Below are 12,477 nucleotides of genomic sequence, written 5' to 3' on the forward strand. Positions count from 1 at the left end.
GTTTGAAGTGGCTACCTGAGATTGTGTTGCTTATTTGGGGGCCTGGAATTACAGAATGTGCTTTTCGTAAAATCTGCTTTGGTTTACTTGTGCTTTTAAGATTGTGGAGAAGAGAACAGCAGTGTTTAATACATAATCCATGCTTAACAAGGGGTGAGTAACCTCTGGGGTTTAATGCAATGGGGTATCTTAAGGTGCCTTATACAGAGATTCTTCATGCCCGGTGAGACATACTTGTTTTCCTGTCTTGAACAAGGGCTAGTTTAAGTTGTTGCAGATTGTGATTTATAGTGGTTTTATAAATTCTGGTAGGATAAAATTTTATAAGGCAAAAATTAAAAGTGTCTTTGGACTCTTAATTAGGTATGTTAACTTGGTTTATTTTTCTTCCCCCAAGTAAATTAGATCTCTGCTGCAAGGGTACAAAAACACATCTTCCTATTCATGAAAGAACTTTCAAGATTGGTTGAGTCAACCTGTATGGAAACTTGCTAAATATTTTATAGAAATATCAGAGAAAAGGAAATAATGAAAGATCAATAGCAACTGCCTATGTACACTACTACTAAATGGAAGAGCAATTCTATGGCTTTTAGTATATTCAGAGTTGTGTATCCATTACCACAATTGATTTTAAAACAATTTCATTACCCCTGAAAGAAGGTTTGCATCTCTTAGATGTCACCTCTCCAAACCCCTAGTCCATTCCAGTCCTAAGAAACCACGAATCTACTTTTTGTCTCTACAGATCTGTCTATTCTGGACATTTCATTTAGTGGAATCATTCTATATATGGTCCCTTGTGACTGACTTCTTTCATTTATAATGTTACAAAGGTTCCTCTATGTTGTAATATGTATCAGTACTTTATTTTTACTGCTGAATAATATTCCATTATGTGGATATACAACATTTTTCCATTCATGAGTTGATGAAGACTTAAGTTGTATCTATTTTCTGGCCATTATACTACTACTATGAACATTTGTGTATAAATTTTTGTGTGGACATATGTTTTCCTTTCTCTTGGATATATATCTAGGAGTGGAATTGCCGGATCATGTGGAAACTCTTATGTTTAACTGTTTGAGAAACCGCCACACTGTTTTCCAATGTGGCTGGATTAGGATGCCAATTTTTTCACATCCTTGTCAACACTTGTTATTATCTTTTTTTTTTCAGTTTTGATTTATTTTCATCACTTTTTCTTCATGATCCAGATATTTTAAAATGCAAAGAAAATTAACTTTTAATGATATGTTCCAGGATTAGCACTAAAAAAAAATTTTCAGACTGCAAATGAGTTATACAAATGAAAATATCAAATGGAGATTCCCGTTATCAAAACGAAAGCACTCAACTTATTAAAAGTTCACAAGTATTTATATAGAGCACATTAAAAAAGTCAGCTTGCTAACTGTTGTGATTTTAAAGAACTATTGCAGAAGTTTGAAGAAAATAGATTAGTTATTAAATTTGGGTTACTGGACTTCTTAAAAGCTGTAAGACCTATTAGAAGGTTACTTCATCCTGTAATTATTAAAATAAATTAATAAAATAGGTGGATGAAGAAAAGATGACATTTTAGTCCCTTTATTTTGGCTAAATTAAGCACTTTTTCAAAGCCCTTAACCATTGCTGTTCTAAGCACCGTAGTAATCAGTTGTTTGATAATTCTGTTTCTTGTATTTAACTACAAACCTGTTCGTTTTTCCTATTTACCTGTCAATCTTGTAAGACTTGTTTCTGAACCCCCTGTTTAAAACAATAAGGTTCCCCCTGCTCTGGGGAAGCTGGAACACTTAGGAGACGTAAGATATACACTTGTTGTATCCAGTTGGTGGAATCAGGGGATTTGCAGAAAGAAATAGCGTCTGAGATCATAGGATTACTGATGCTGGAGGTAAGATGGCAAACAAAAACTTTTATCTGGGGGTATATTTTTGGGGGTTTGTAATTTGTTGAGGGAAGGAAAACTTAAGTGCCCAACCTAGCATAGTTCTTATTTATGAGTAAGACCTGTTGTTAAAAAACAAAGAAGCAGGCCAGGCATGGTGACTCACACCTGTAATCCCAGCACTTTGGGAGGCTGAGGTGAGGATCACTTGAGCTCAGGAGTTTGAGACCAGCCTGAGCAACATGGTGAAACCCCATCTCTACCAAAAATACAAAAGAAAAAAAATTAGCCCGGCTGGTGGCGCATGTCAGTGGTCACAGCTACTTGGGAGGCTGAGGCAGGAAGATCGCCTGAGCTAGGGAGGCGGAGGTTGCAGTGAGCTGAGATTGTGCCATTGCAGTCCAGCCTGGGCAGCAGAGTGAGACCCCCATCTCAAAAAAAAAGCAGATGAATGGGTTATAATCCACTTAGATGTACATATTACATTTCTGGTACCATGGACATATATCTCTTTCAAGAGCTGGCATATCTGAAAACATCAGGGAACCGATAAGAGGATTCTAACTTTTGAAGCCCTTCACAATTATAACTATGTACCAGACAGAGCAGCATGATTCCATAAATCCCTTATGGGACCAGTTCTGGATCTCAGTCAATTCTTTTATTTCAGCAAAATACTTTATTTCTTAGAAAGATATATCAAACATTGGATTTCTTCTTGAGATTTCCTTTATCCTGTGAACTTTTAGGCTCACCATTTTCCAGGACCATTATTGGTTGAATTAGCCAATGAGTTTATTAGCACTGTCAGAGAAGGCAGCCTAGTGAATGGAAAATCTTTGGAGTTACTACCTATCATTCTCACTGCCCTGGCTACCAAAAAGGAAAATCTGGCTTATGGAAAAGGTAATTTTCTTCCAATTTTAGTGGCTTTCTCTCTATTCACATAATCAAATTTATTGCTCAGTATATTTTGCATTTCTAGGTGTACTGAGTGGGGAAGAATGTAAGAAACAGTTGATTAACACCCTGTGTTCTGGCAGGTGAGTCTTATTAAATATGTATAACTTTCTTAGGAATACAAGTGGCCAAAAAAAAAAAAACCACCACTTTATTTCAGGAATTTATGTCTGTGAAGGTTTTAAGTCCTTCTTTTTTGTTGTTTTTAATATAACACTATAAAACTATTTAGTCTGCAATGAATTAGTGAGAAAGAGATGATTTACTATATTCTGTCCTCTAAGACTGTTCATATAGTTTTATTTGCTTGACTGTGTATCTTAGTACAGCAATTTAGTGTGTTAAGATACACATAATTAAATGTTAGTGTGTTTAATGCTCCAATCTAAGCATTATTGGAGTCTCAAGGTCGTGAAAGCTGGGGAAGTCACCCTGCTGCTGCATCTTTTCTTTTTTCTTTTTTTTTTTTTTTTTTTTTGAGGGAGTAGAATATACAAGTGATGTATCCTTTAACCAGTAATTGTATTTCTGGGAATCTACATTAAAGAGTGACTCCAACATACAAGAAAATCCTCACATATGAACATGTTCAACACGGAAATTTGTGACCAGTAGAAGCATACAGTAATAGAGACATGTAAACTATGTAAGTTAAGGTAGAGCCACTCCATGACATTTATACCTATTAAAAGTGAAATGTATACATCAAAGATGAAAAATTCTTACCATATAATTAACAAAGAGATTAGTATGTTATATAATACTGTGATTGCATGTAGGTTTGTTAAAAAGAACAAGAAGGGAATACCCAAGATTATCTAAACCAGAGATAATTGCTTTTATGGTTCCTTACATAAGATCCCTTACATAAATCACTTTAAGCATGTATTTATCAATTAATTTGTTTTTAATTCCACAAGAGTTGATTCAGTACATATTGTAATATACCTTGCATTTTTTATTTAATACAACTGTCCATGTCAGCATATACAACTCTACATCATTCTTTTTAATGGTTTGCAGTAATCTATTATTTGGCTAATCTACAATTGTCAGATTATTTGGTTATTTCCAGTTTTTGTGCTATTACAAAGAGTGTTGCAATGAATGTCTTTTTTAATTTTAAATAGAGATGGGAATCTTGCTTTATTGCCCAGGCTGGTCTCTTGAACTCCTGGCCTCAAGTGATCCTCCTACTTTGGCCTCCCAAAGTGTTGGGATAATAGGCATGAGCCACTGCACTTGGCCTGAACATCTTTATATATCTAGATGACCTTTTATAAGCATGTACATGGCATATATTTCAAATAGTAAATTGGGTAGATCTGTGATTATGTGCATTTTTAAAGTTGATAACTACTGCCAGCTTGTCATACATTCCCTAAAATGGTATGTGAAGAGAGTTTGTTTTCCACAATCTCACCAACATTGGGTATCGTCAGAATTTTGATTTTGCGAGTCGGGTAGGTTAACAACCGCTATTTCATTGTTTTAAATGGTATTTATTTGATCTTGTTTCTCAGTATTGCAAAATCAAACTTGAATTGGCCCTGATTTTTTTGTCCTCATTAATTTTACAAAGTTATATCTAAATAAGTTGGAAAGAAATAAACTTTGTCATTTTCTTCTACCAGGTGGGATCAGCAATATGTAATCCAACTCACCTCCATGTTCAAGTAAGCATCATCTTTCCCTTTTCTTTGTATATCCTGCTTTGTGAACTTACTTGTTACAAATTAAACCATAGCAAACGTAAACATCACTCTCTCCTGATTGTAAGAATATTAGTAGTTATGTTTTCTGTTACAGATTCACAGATTCCCTCCCCACTCTTGCCTCCTTTTTGGCTTTACTTACTTATTTAAAACATAACTTTATTGTATTTTTATAAGGTGACTTTGCTTAGGTAAGGTTATTGGTTCCCTTAAAGGTTCTTCATTAGAGAAAAATCAAAAGGGACAGTTATAATAATCTATTATCTCTTTAATTCTCTGCTCCCAAGTTTTATTTCTTAAAATATGTTTAATGGAATTTTAACCACTGTAAAGCCCTGAATTGAATTTCTGAAAACAAGGCAGTTAGACACTGTCTATAGCCTTTAGAATCTTTGATCCACAGGGATGTCCCTCTGACTGCAGAAGAGGTGGAATTTGTGGTGGAAAAAGCATTGAGCATGTTCTCCAAGATGAATCTTCAAGAAATACCACCTTTGGTCTATCAGCTTCTGGTTCTCTCCTCCAAGGTACAAATGGAAAATTGTTTCTCCTTAGTTCTGGTGGTATGACCAGTTATGGCCATTCAACTTATTCATACCCTTGGTTTACATAGCAGAGCAAACATAGCCGAACATAGATGCTTTCATTTCACGTATGGTGGTTTGGTCTGGTAAAAGGATCATACTTCTCATCCAAGGAAAACATGCATTATCTCTTGTATTGCCACATTTTCTTTGTGGAGGTAAAAGGGATAAAGATCTCAGAAAGGGTAGACTATAGGCCCCATAAATTCTTACAGTAAGCGGTATTTCAAATCTTGTTTCAACATGAAAGTGTTCTATACATTGTTAGTTTGAGTCTAAGTCATAGATTATTTAAATTTGTACTGGAGAATTCTTTAAGCTGAAAACTACTTTGAATTCAACTTGGTTATTTTGCTGTTAATTGGGAGACCTTACCAATTTTGTATTGTTTTCAGGGAAGCAGAAAGAGTGTTTTGGAAGGAATCATAGCCTTCTTCAGTGCACTAGATAAGCAGCACAATGAGGAACAGAGTGGTGATGAGTGAGTAATATAGTGTAGAGATAAAGATCATTTTTACAAATTCATCTTCTCATTGTGTATTTTAGCTACTTCATTTTCTTCTCTTTCACCACCTACCTTCACCTCAGCACAAAACTTTTCTAATCTTTTCTTAGCTACTCAGTAATAAAGAGAATAACATGATCTCTTCAGCTCTTTCATTTTCACCTTTCCAGGAAAATAATTGTCCTATAAGCTGCAAGTTTAAAACCTATTTATTAAGTGTCAGCTCTCTGCCAGGAACTCTTTAGCCTTGGGGCTACCGTGCTGAACCAGTCAGACAATGTCCCTGCTCTTGTAGAGCTTCAATTTTAGTGAGAAGAGGACAGAAAATAAATAACAAGAAAAATATTATAGTGAAAAGTGCTATGCAGGTAATTCAAATGGATGATCTACCACTGACAGTATAGCTATTTTAGATTGGGCCAGGGAAAACCTCTCTCAGATGTGCTACTTTAACTGAAGCCCGAATGATAAGATCCATAATATATAGATCAGAGAACATTCTCAAGTAGGGAAATAGTACAGAAGCAGAACAGTATGACATGTCTGAGAAAGAGGATTTTGGGTTTTGTTTTGTTTTGTTTTGTTTTTGAGACAGAGTATAGCTCTGTGGCCCAGGCTGGAGTGCATTGGCATGATCTCAGCTCACTGCATCTTCCACCTCCCAGGTTCAAGCGATTCTCCTGCCTCAGCCTCCTGAGTATCTGGTACTACAGGTGCGCACCACTACGCTCAGCTAATTTTTGTATTTTTAGCAGAGACAGGGTTTGCCATGTTGGCCAGGCTGGTCTCAAACTCCTGGCCTGAAGTGATTCACCCTCCTCGGTCTCTCAAAGTGCTGGGATTACAGACATGAGCCACTGTGCCTGGCCAAGGATTTTTGTTTTTTTCTTTCTTCTTTTTTTTTGAGATGGAATCTCACTCTGTTGCCCAGACTGGAGTGCAGTGGTGCGATCTTGGCTCAGTGCAACCTCCGCCTCCTGGGTTCAAGAGATTCTCCTCCCTCAGCCTCCTGAGTAGCTGAGATTGCAGGCATGCGCCACCACGCCCAGCTAATTTTTTGTATTTTTAGTAGAGATGGGGGTTTCACCATGTTGGCCAGGCTGGTCTTGAACTCCTGACCTCAGGTGATCCACCCGCCTCGGCCTCCCAAAGTGCTGGGATTACAGGCGTGAGCCACCGTGCCTGGTCGGATTTTTTGTTTTTTAAGCAAACATTTGTAGAATGTTCATTCTGTGCCAGGTGTTATTCTAAGCACTTTAAACCTCACAACCCTATTTTACCTCTACTTTATGGATATGGAAATCGAGAGACAAAGAATTTAGTTAGTTTGGCTTGAGCAATTAATTAGAGGTGTTTTCTTTTTTCTTTTTTTTTTTTTTTTAAGAGTGTCTTGCTCTGTTGTCCAGGTTGGAGTGCAGTGGCACCATCATAGCTCACTACAGCCTCCAATTCCTGGGCTCAAGTGACCCTCCAGCCTCAGCTTCCCAAGTAGCTGGGACTATAGGCACGTGACACCAAGCCTGGCTACTTTTTTTTTTTTTTTTTGTGAGATGGAGTCTCTGTCACCCAGGCTGGAGTACAGTGGTGTGACCTCGGCTCACTGCAACCTCTGCTTCCCAAGTTCAAGTGATTCCCCTACCTCAGCCTCCCAAGTGGCTGGCATTACAGGCACCCACCACTATGCCTGGCTAATTTTTTTTATTTGAGAGGAAGTCTCACTGTGTTGCCCAGGCTGGAGTACAGTGGCATGATCTCAGGTCACTGCAAACTCTGCCTCCTGGGTTCAAGCGATCCTCCTGCCTCAGCCTCCCTAGTAGCTGGGGTTACAGGTGTGTGCCACCATGCCCGGCTACTTTTTGTATTTTTAGCAGAGATGGGCTTTCACCATATTGGCCAGGCTAGTCTCAAACTCCTGACCTCAAGTGATCCACCTACCTTGGCCTCCCAAAGTGCTGGGATTACAGGCGTGAGCCACTGCACCCGGCCCAAGCCTGGCTAATTTTAAAAATTTTTTCTAGAGACAGGGTCTCACTGTGTTGCCCAGGCTGGTCTTGAACTCCTAGCTTCAGGCGATCTCCTGCCTCAGCCTCCCAAAGTGCTGGAATTACAGGAGCAAGCTGCCATACCCAGCAGAGAAGGTGGTCTTAGATACTAAATTAGAATAAGCTGACAGAGAATCAGATTTTGGAGAAAATAATTAGCTCACTTTTTTTTTTTTTAATTAGCTCACTTTTGACCACACTAGGTTTGAGATATATATTAGGGTCCCATAAGGAGATATTAAGCAGGTACTCTGGAGTAGTAGGGAGAGGGCTGAACTGGGGATAAAAGACTGGAAGGAACTAAAGCCAAGAGACTGGATGGGATTATCAAGGGAAAGCATGAAGAAAAAGAAACCTAAGACTGAGTTCAGAGGCATTCCACCATTTCAAGGTCAAGCACTTTGGGAGGCCGAGGCAGGCAGATTGCTTGAGCTCAGGAGTTCAAGACCAGCCTGGATGACATGGTAAAACCTACCTCTACAAAAAATACAAAAATAGCCAGGTGCAGTGGCGCATGCCTGTAGTCCCAAGTACTTGGGAGGCTGAGGCAGGAGAATCACTTGAGCTCAGGAGGCGGAGGTTGCAGTGAGCTGAGATTGCACCTTTGCATTCCATCCTGGGCAATGGGAGTGAATCCTTGTCTCAAAAACAAAAAAAAAATTTTTTTTTGAGAAGAGGCCAGTGATGATGCCCTGGAAGCTAAGAGAAGAAAATGTTTCAGGGGGGAGGGATAGCATTGGGAGATATACCTAATGCTAGATGACAAGTTGGTGGGTGCAGCGCACCAGCATGGCACATGTATACATATGTAACTTACCTGCACATTGCGCACATGTACCATAAAACCTAAAGTATAATAATAATAATAATAAAAGAAAAAAAAGAAAAAAAAAAAAGAAAATGTTTCAAGAAAGAAGTGGTTAATTGTGTCAGATCTGAGATGTTAATTAAGATGGGACTTTATTGTTTTTGACAACTTGGAGGTCATTTGTGACCCTTGTGAAAATAATGTTATTGCGGGGGTGAGGGTAGAAAGAGGATAGAAGCCTGATTTAATTGAATTGTACTGGGAAGAGATTGTGAGATAAAAAAGGAGAAATTATGACTATAGACATTTATTTTATGAAATCTTGTAAAAAGAAGCGGAGTCTGGGCACAGTGAATCGTGCCTGTGATCCCAACATTTTGGGAGGCTGAGGCATGAGAATCACTTGAGCCCAGGAATTCAAGACCAGCTGGGCAATATAGTGAAATTCCATCTCTACCAAAAAATAGAAAAATTAGCTGGGCATAGTGGCACATGCCTGTAGTCCCAGCTACTCAGGAGGCTGAGGTGGGAGGATCGTTTGAGCCTGGGAGGTTGAGGCCACAGTGAGCTATGATCATGCCATTGCACACCAGCCTGAGTGACAGCGAGACCCTGTCTCACATAGATAGATAGATGGATGGATAGATAGACAGACAGGAGCAGAGAATTGGGCAGTAGAATTTCTAGTAAACACCTGCCTTCAGTGATTGTATGAGTTTAGCTTGAGTTGGTCTACTTGTTCATCATAGCACCCGCCCTTGTCTCTCACTCAAAAACCATAGCTCATACCTTTTTTGTTGTTGTTGTTTAGACAGGGTCTCACTCTGCTGCCTAGGCTGGAGTGCAATGGCGCAATCTTGGCTCACTGCAACCTCCACCTTCTGGGCTGAAGCAATCCTCCCACCTCAGCCTCCCAAGTAGCTGGGACTATAGGCATGCCACCACACTGAGCTGATTTTTTTGTATTTTTAGTAGTGGCTGGTCTTGAACTCCTGGGATCAAGTGATCCACCCACCTTGGCCTCTCAAAGTGCTGGCATTACAGGCATGAGCCACTGCACCTTATAGCTCATACCTTTCTGTTGAATCTTTTAGGCTACTGGATGTTATTACTGTGCCATCAGGTGAACTTCGTCATGTGGAAGGCACCATTATTCTACACATTGTGTTTGCCATCAAATTGGACTATGAACTAGGCAGAGAACTCGTGAAACACTTAAAGGTAGCACCAAACTTGTAAGGTGATCTGGGTCTCTTTTGAATGAAAGTGTTTGAACTTAAGCCACTTTTATGCCAGTTAATGACAGGAAATAAATACTGTAAAATGACCCTGGGTGTGGAGGATCTCTTTTTTTTTTACTTTAAAAGTGGAAAATACATGATGTTACCACACTCCCTTTTTTTTAATGTCCTCACTTTAGCAGTACACCACATCGTTAAGCAAGCCAGAAAGTTCTATTAAAAAAAACCCTCAAAAGTTCTAATGCAAAAAAGTGGGAAAAAAGTTGAGAACTATTCAGCAGAAAACTCAAAATCTAATTCTAAGTAGATTGTGTGTCACTATCTTATGTGACCTTCAACTATGGCCTCTGCTTTCTCATTTATGAATTAGGATGTTGCATCTAGTAGTATATCGTGGAGGTGTGTGATGCTAAGTCATTCATCATGAAGTATTTGTAAAGTAGTAAAATAAAACTCAGAAGTGTTTTAAACTATATTAAAAGTAGTGTACAGATACATTTGTTCCTCCAACTTTTTAGTTTGAAAATTCTAACTCAGAAAAGTTAAAACACTACATAGCATGAAGAACACCTATGTTCCCTTCACCTAGATTGACCAATTATTCGACACTTTGCCACATTTACCTCACTTTTTCTCTCATACATATTCTTTTTCTGAACATTTAAAAGTAAGATGCAGAAACCCAAACCCTAACACTTCAATGCCTGAATATTTCAGCATGCTAAGAATAAGGACATATTAATCACAATACCATCATCACATCTAAGAAAATTAACAATAATTCCATAATATTATTTAATTTATATTCCCTATTCACATTTTCACAGTTGTGTCTAAAATGTCTTTTGCAGCTGTTTTTTTTTTTTTTTTTTCCTCTGCTCCAGGCTCTCATCAGGCTTCATGCATTGCATTTGGTTGCTCTTTCTTTCTAGTTTTAGACTGATTTTTTTGAAGCATCAGCCCACTTGTCTTGTGTAATGTCCCACATTTTTGGATTTATCTGATTGTTTCCTCACGATTGGGTTCAAGTTAAACATTTTTGGCAAGAATACTTCGTAAGTGATGTGTACATTTTCTTGCAAGGGCCAGATACTAATATTTTACACTTTGCAGGCCATGCAGGTTCTGTCACAACTACTCAGCTTTACCACTGCAGCAAGAAGGCAGCCATAGACAAAATGTACTAACGAGTGTGGCTGTTTTCCCATTTATGGACACTGAAATCTGAATTTTATTCCGTTTTTATATTGTGGGATATTATTCTTCCTTTGATTGGTTTTTTTTTTGGACAGAGTCTCACTGTGACACCCAAGCTAGAGTGCCGTGGCCCAATCTTGGCTCACTGCAACCTCCATCTCCCAGGTTCAAGTGATTCTCATGCCTCAGCCTCCCAAGTAGCTGGGACTACAAGTGCATGCCACCACGCCTGGCTAATTTTCATATTTTTAGTAGAGGCGGGGTTTCGCCATATTGGCCAGGCTGGTCTTCAACTCCTGGCCTCAAGTGATCTGCCTGCCTTGGCCTCCCAAAGTGCTGAGATTACAGGCGTGAGCCACTGCACTGGCGTTCCTTTGATTTTTTTTACCCCCAACCATTTAACACCATAAAAACCAGTGTTAGCTCATGGGTTGCACAAAAACAGGTAGTGGGTTGGATTTGGCCAACAGGCTGTATGTAGTTTGCCAACCACTGTTCTGTGCATTACATCAGAAGGAACATAGTATTAGCTACCTTACTATTTGTGAGGCTAAATCATTTGCTTTTAAGAAAATGACCATTGATTTTCTTCATTTATAAGTATATATGTATCCCTTTGTATTAGAAAGGAATCTATAGGATCATAGTTCGAGATAGTATTGAAAATCCTTTTCCCAACAACATTTCACACAATGGTTTTTGTTTTCCCGTCTATTGATGATTCTTGGCCTAAATCAGTAATTATACCACAAATTTTATATCTTATTTTTTTTTTCTTTTTGTCCTCACAATCTGTTCCCAAGGAATTCTAATTTTAATTAGAAAATTTTAATTGCATCTTTCTTTCGGCATTATTAGCTGGCATTCTTCTGTAAAAAGAGCCTCTCCTTTCCCTATTGTTTTGAATATCATTATGCACTCATGAACCTTTTTAAATTCAGTCTACTCATTATTCGTTACTGTCATTATTTGTTTTGAGCACAAAATTACCCAAATTCAGCCAGTTGGATCCTTCAGGTCAGCTTATGTGTTCTTTTGATGTGACCCCATTTAGTCTTTGAGCTGTGGCATGATATGCCCAAGGCTCACCATAGTACTTTCTTTGCCCCATCCTGATGCCAGCCATGTCTCTAAAAAGCCCTGGGTCCCTTTTGTAGGAAAGGATGTTTAAAGACCATAATCTGTGAGTAGGCTTTAAAACTTCTTTATCTTCTCTGTATCTGTTCACTCTTTTTTTTAATTTAGGTTCGTAGTAACTATATTACTGGCCTTTTTACCAGCTTTATGTATTTTGATCCACTCTCGTTTTGTTTTTGTTTGCCATTTGAGTGATGTTTTATTTTACATTTTTTTTGTTCTATTAGTATCATCTTTTCTAGGCCTTGAAAATGTATTTTTTAAACTTTTTGAGGCACAATTTACATAGCACAAAATTATTTTATTCTAAGCATGCAATCCAGTGATTTTTTTCGTAAGTTTACCTAGTTTTGTAACTGTCACTATAATCCAATTTTAGAACATTTTTTAT

At 38.2% G+C, this 12,477-nt stretch overlaps 1 protein-coding gene across 6 annotated transcripts in view; it reads left to right on the forward strand.

The window, feature by feature from the left end:
* The window catches only part of FANCI (FA complementation group I), a 71,097-nt gene that overhangs the window by 15,064 nt on the left and 43,556 nt on the right, over positions 1 to 12,477 (forward strand). For all 6 annotated transcript variants that reach the window (XM_002825800.5, XM_024232409.3, XM_024232407.2 and 3 more), the window contains 7 exons: positions 1,773 to 1,903; positions 2,647 to 2,803; positions 2,883 to 2,940; positions 4,492 to 4,533; positions 4,976 to 5,099; positions 5,552 to 5,637; positions 9,606 to 9,732. In XM_002825800.5, coding sequence (XP_002825846.3) covers positions 1,773 to 1,903; positions 2,647 to 2,803; positions 2,883 to 2,940; positions 4,492 to 4,533; positions 4,976 to 5,099; positions 5,552 to 5,637; positions 9,606 to 9,732 — 725 coding nt within the window. The remainder of the gene's footprint in view (positions 1 to 1,772; positions 1,904 to 2,646; positions 2,804 to 2,882; positions 2,941 to 4,491; positions 4,534 to 4,975; positions 5,100 to 5,551; positions 5,638 to 9,605; positions 9,733 to 12,477) is intronic.

Source organism: Pongo abelii, chromosome 16 (assembly GCF_028885655.2).
Source record: "Pongo abelii isolate AG06213 chromosome 16, NHGRI_mPonAbe1-v2.0_pri, whole genome shotgun sequence".
In the NCBI taxonomy this organism is placed as follows: Eukaryota; Metazoa; Chordata; class Mammalia; order Primates; family Hominidae; genus Pongo; species Pongo abelii.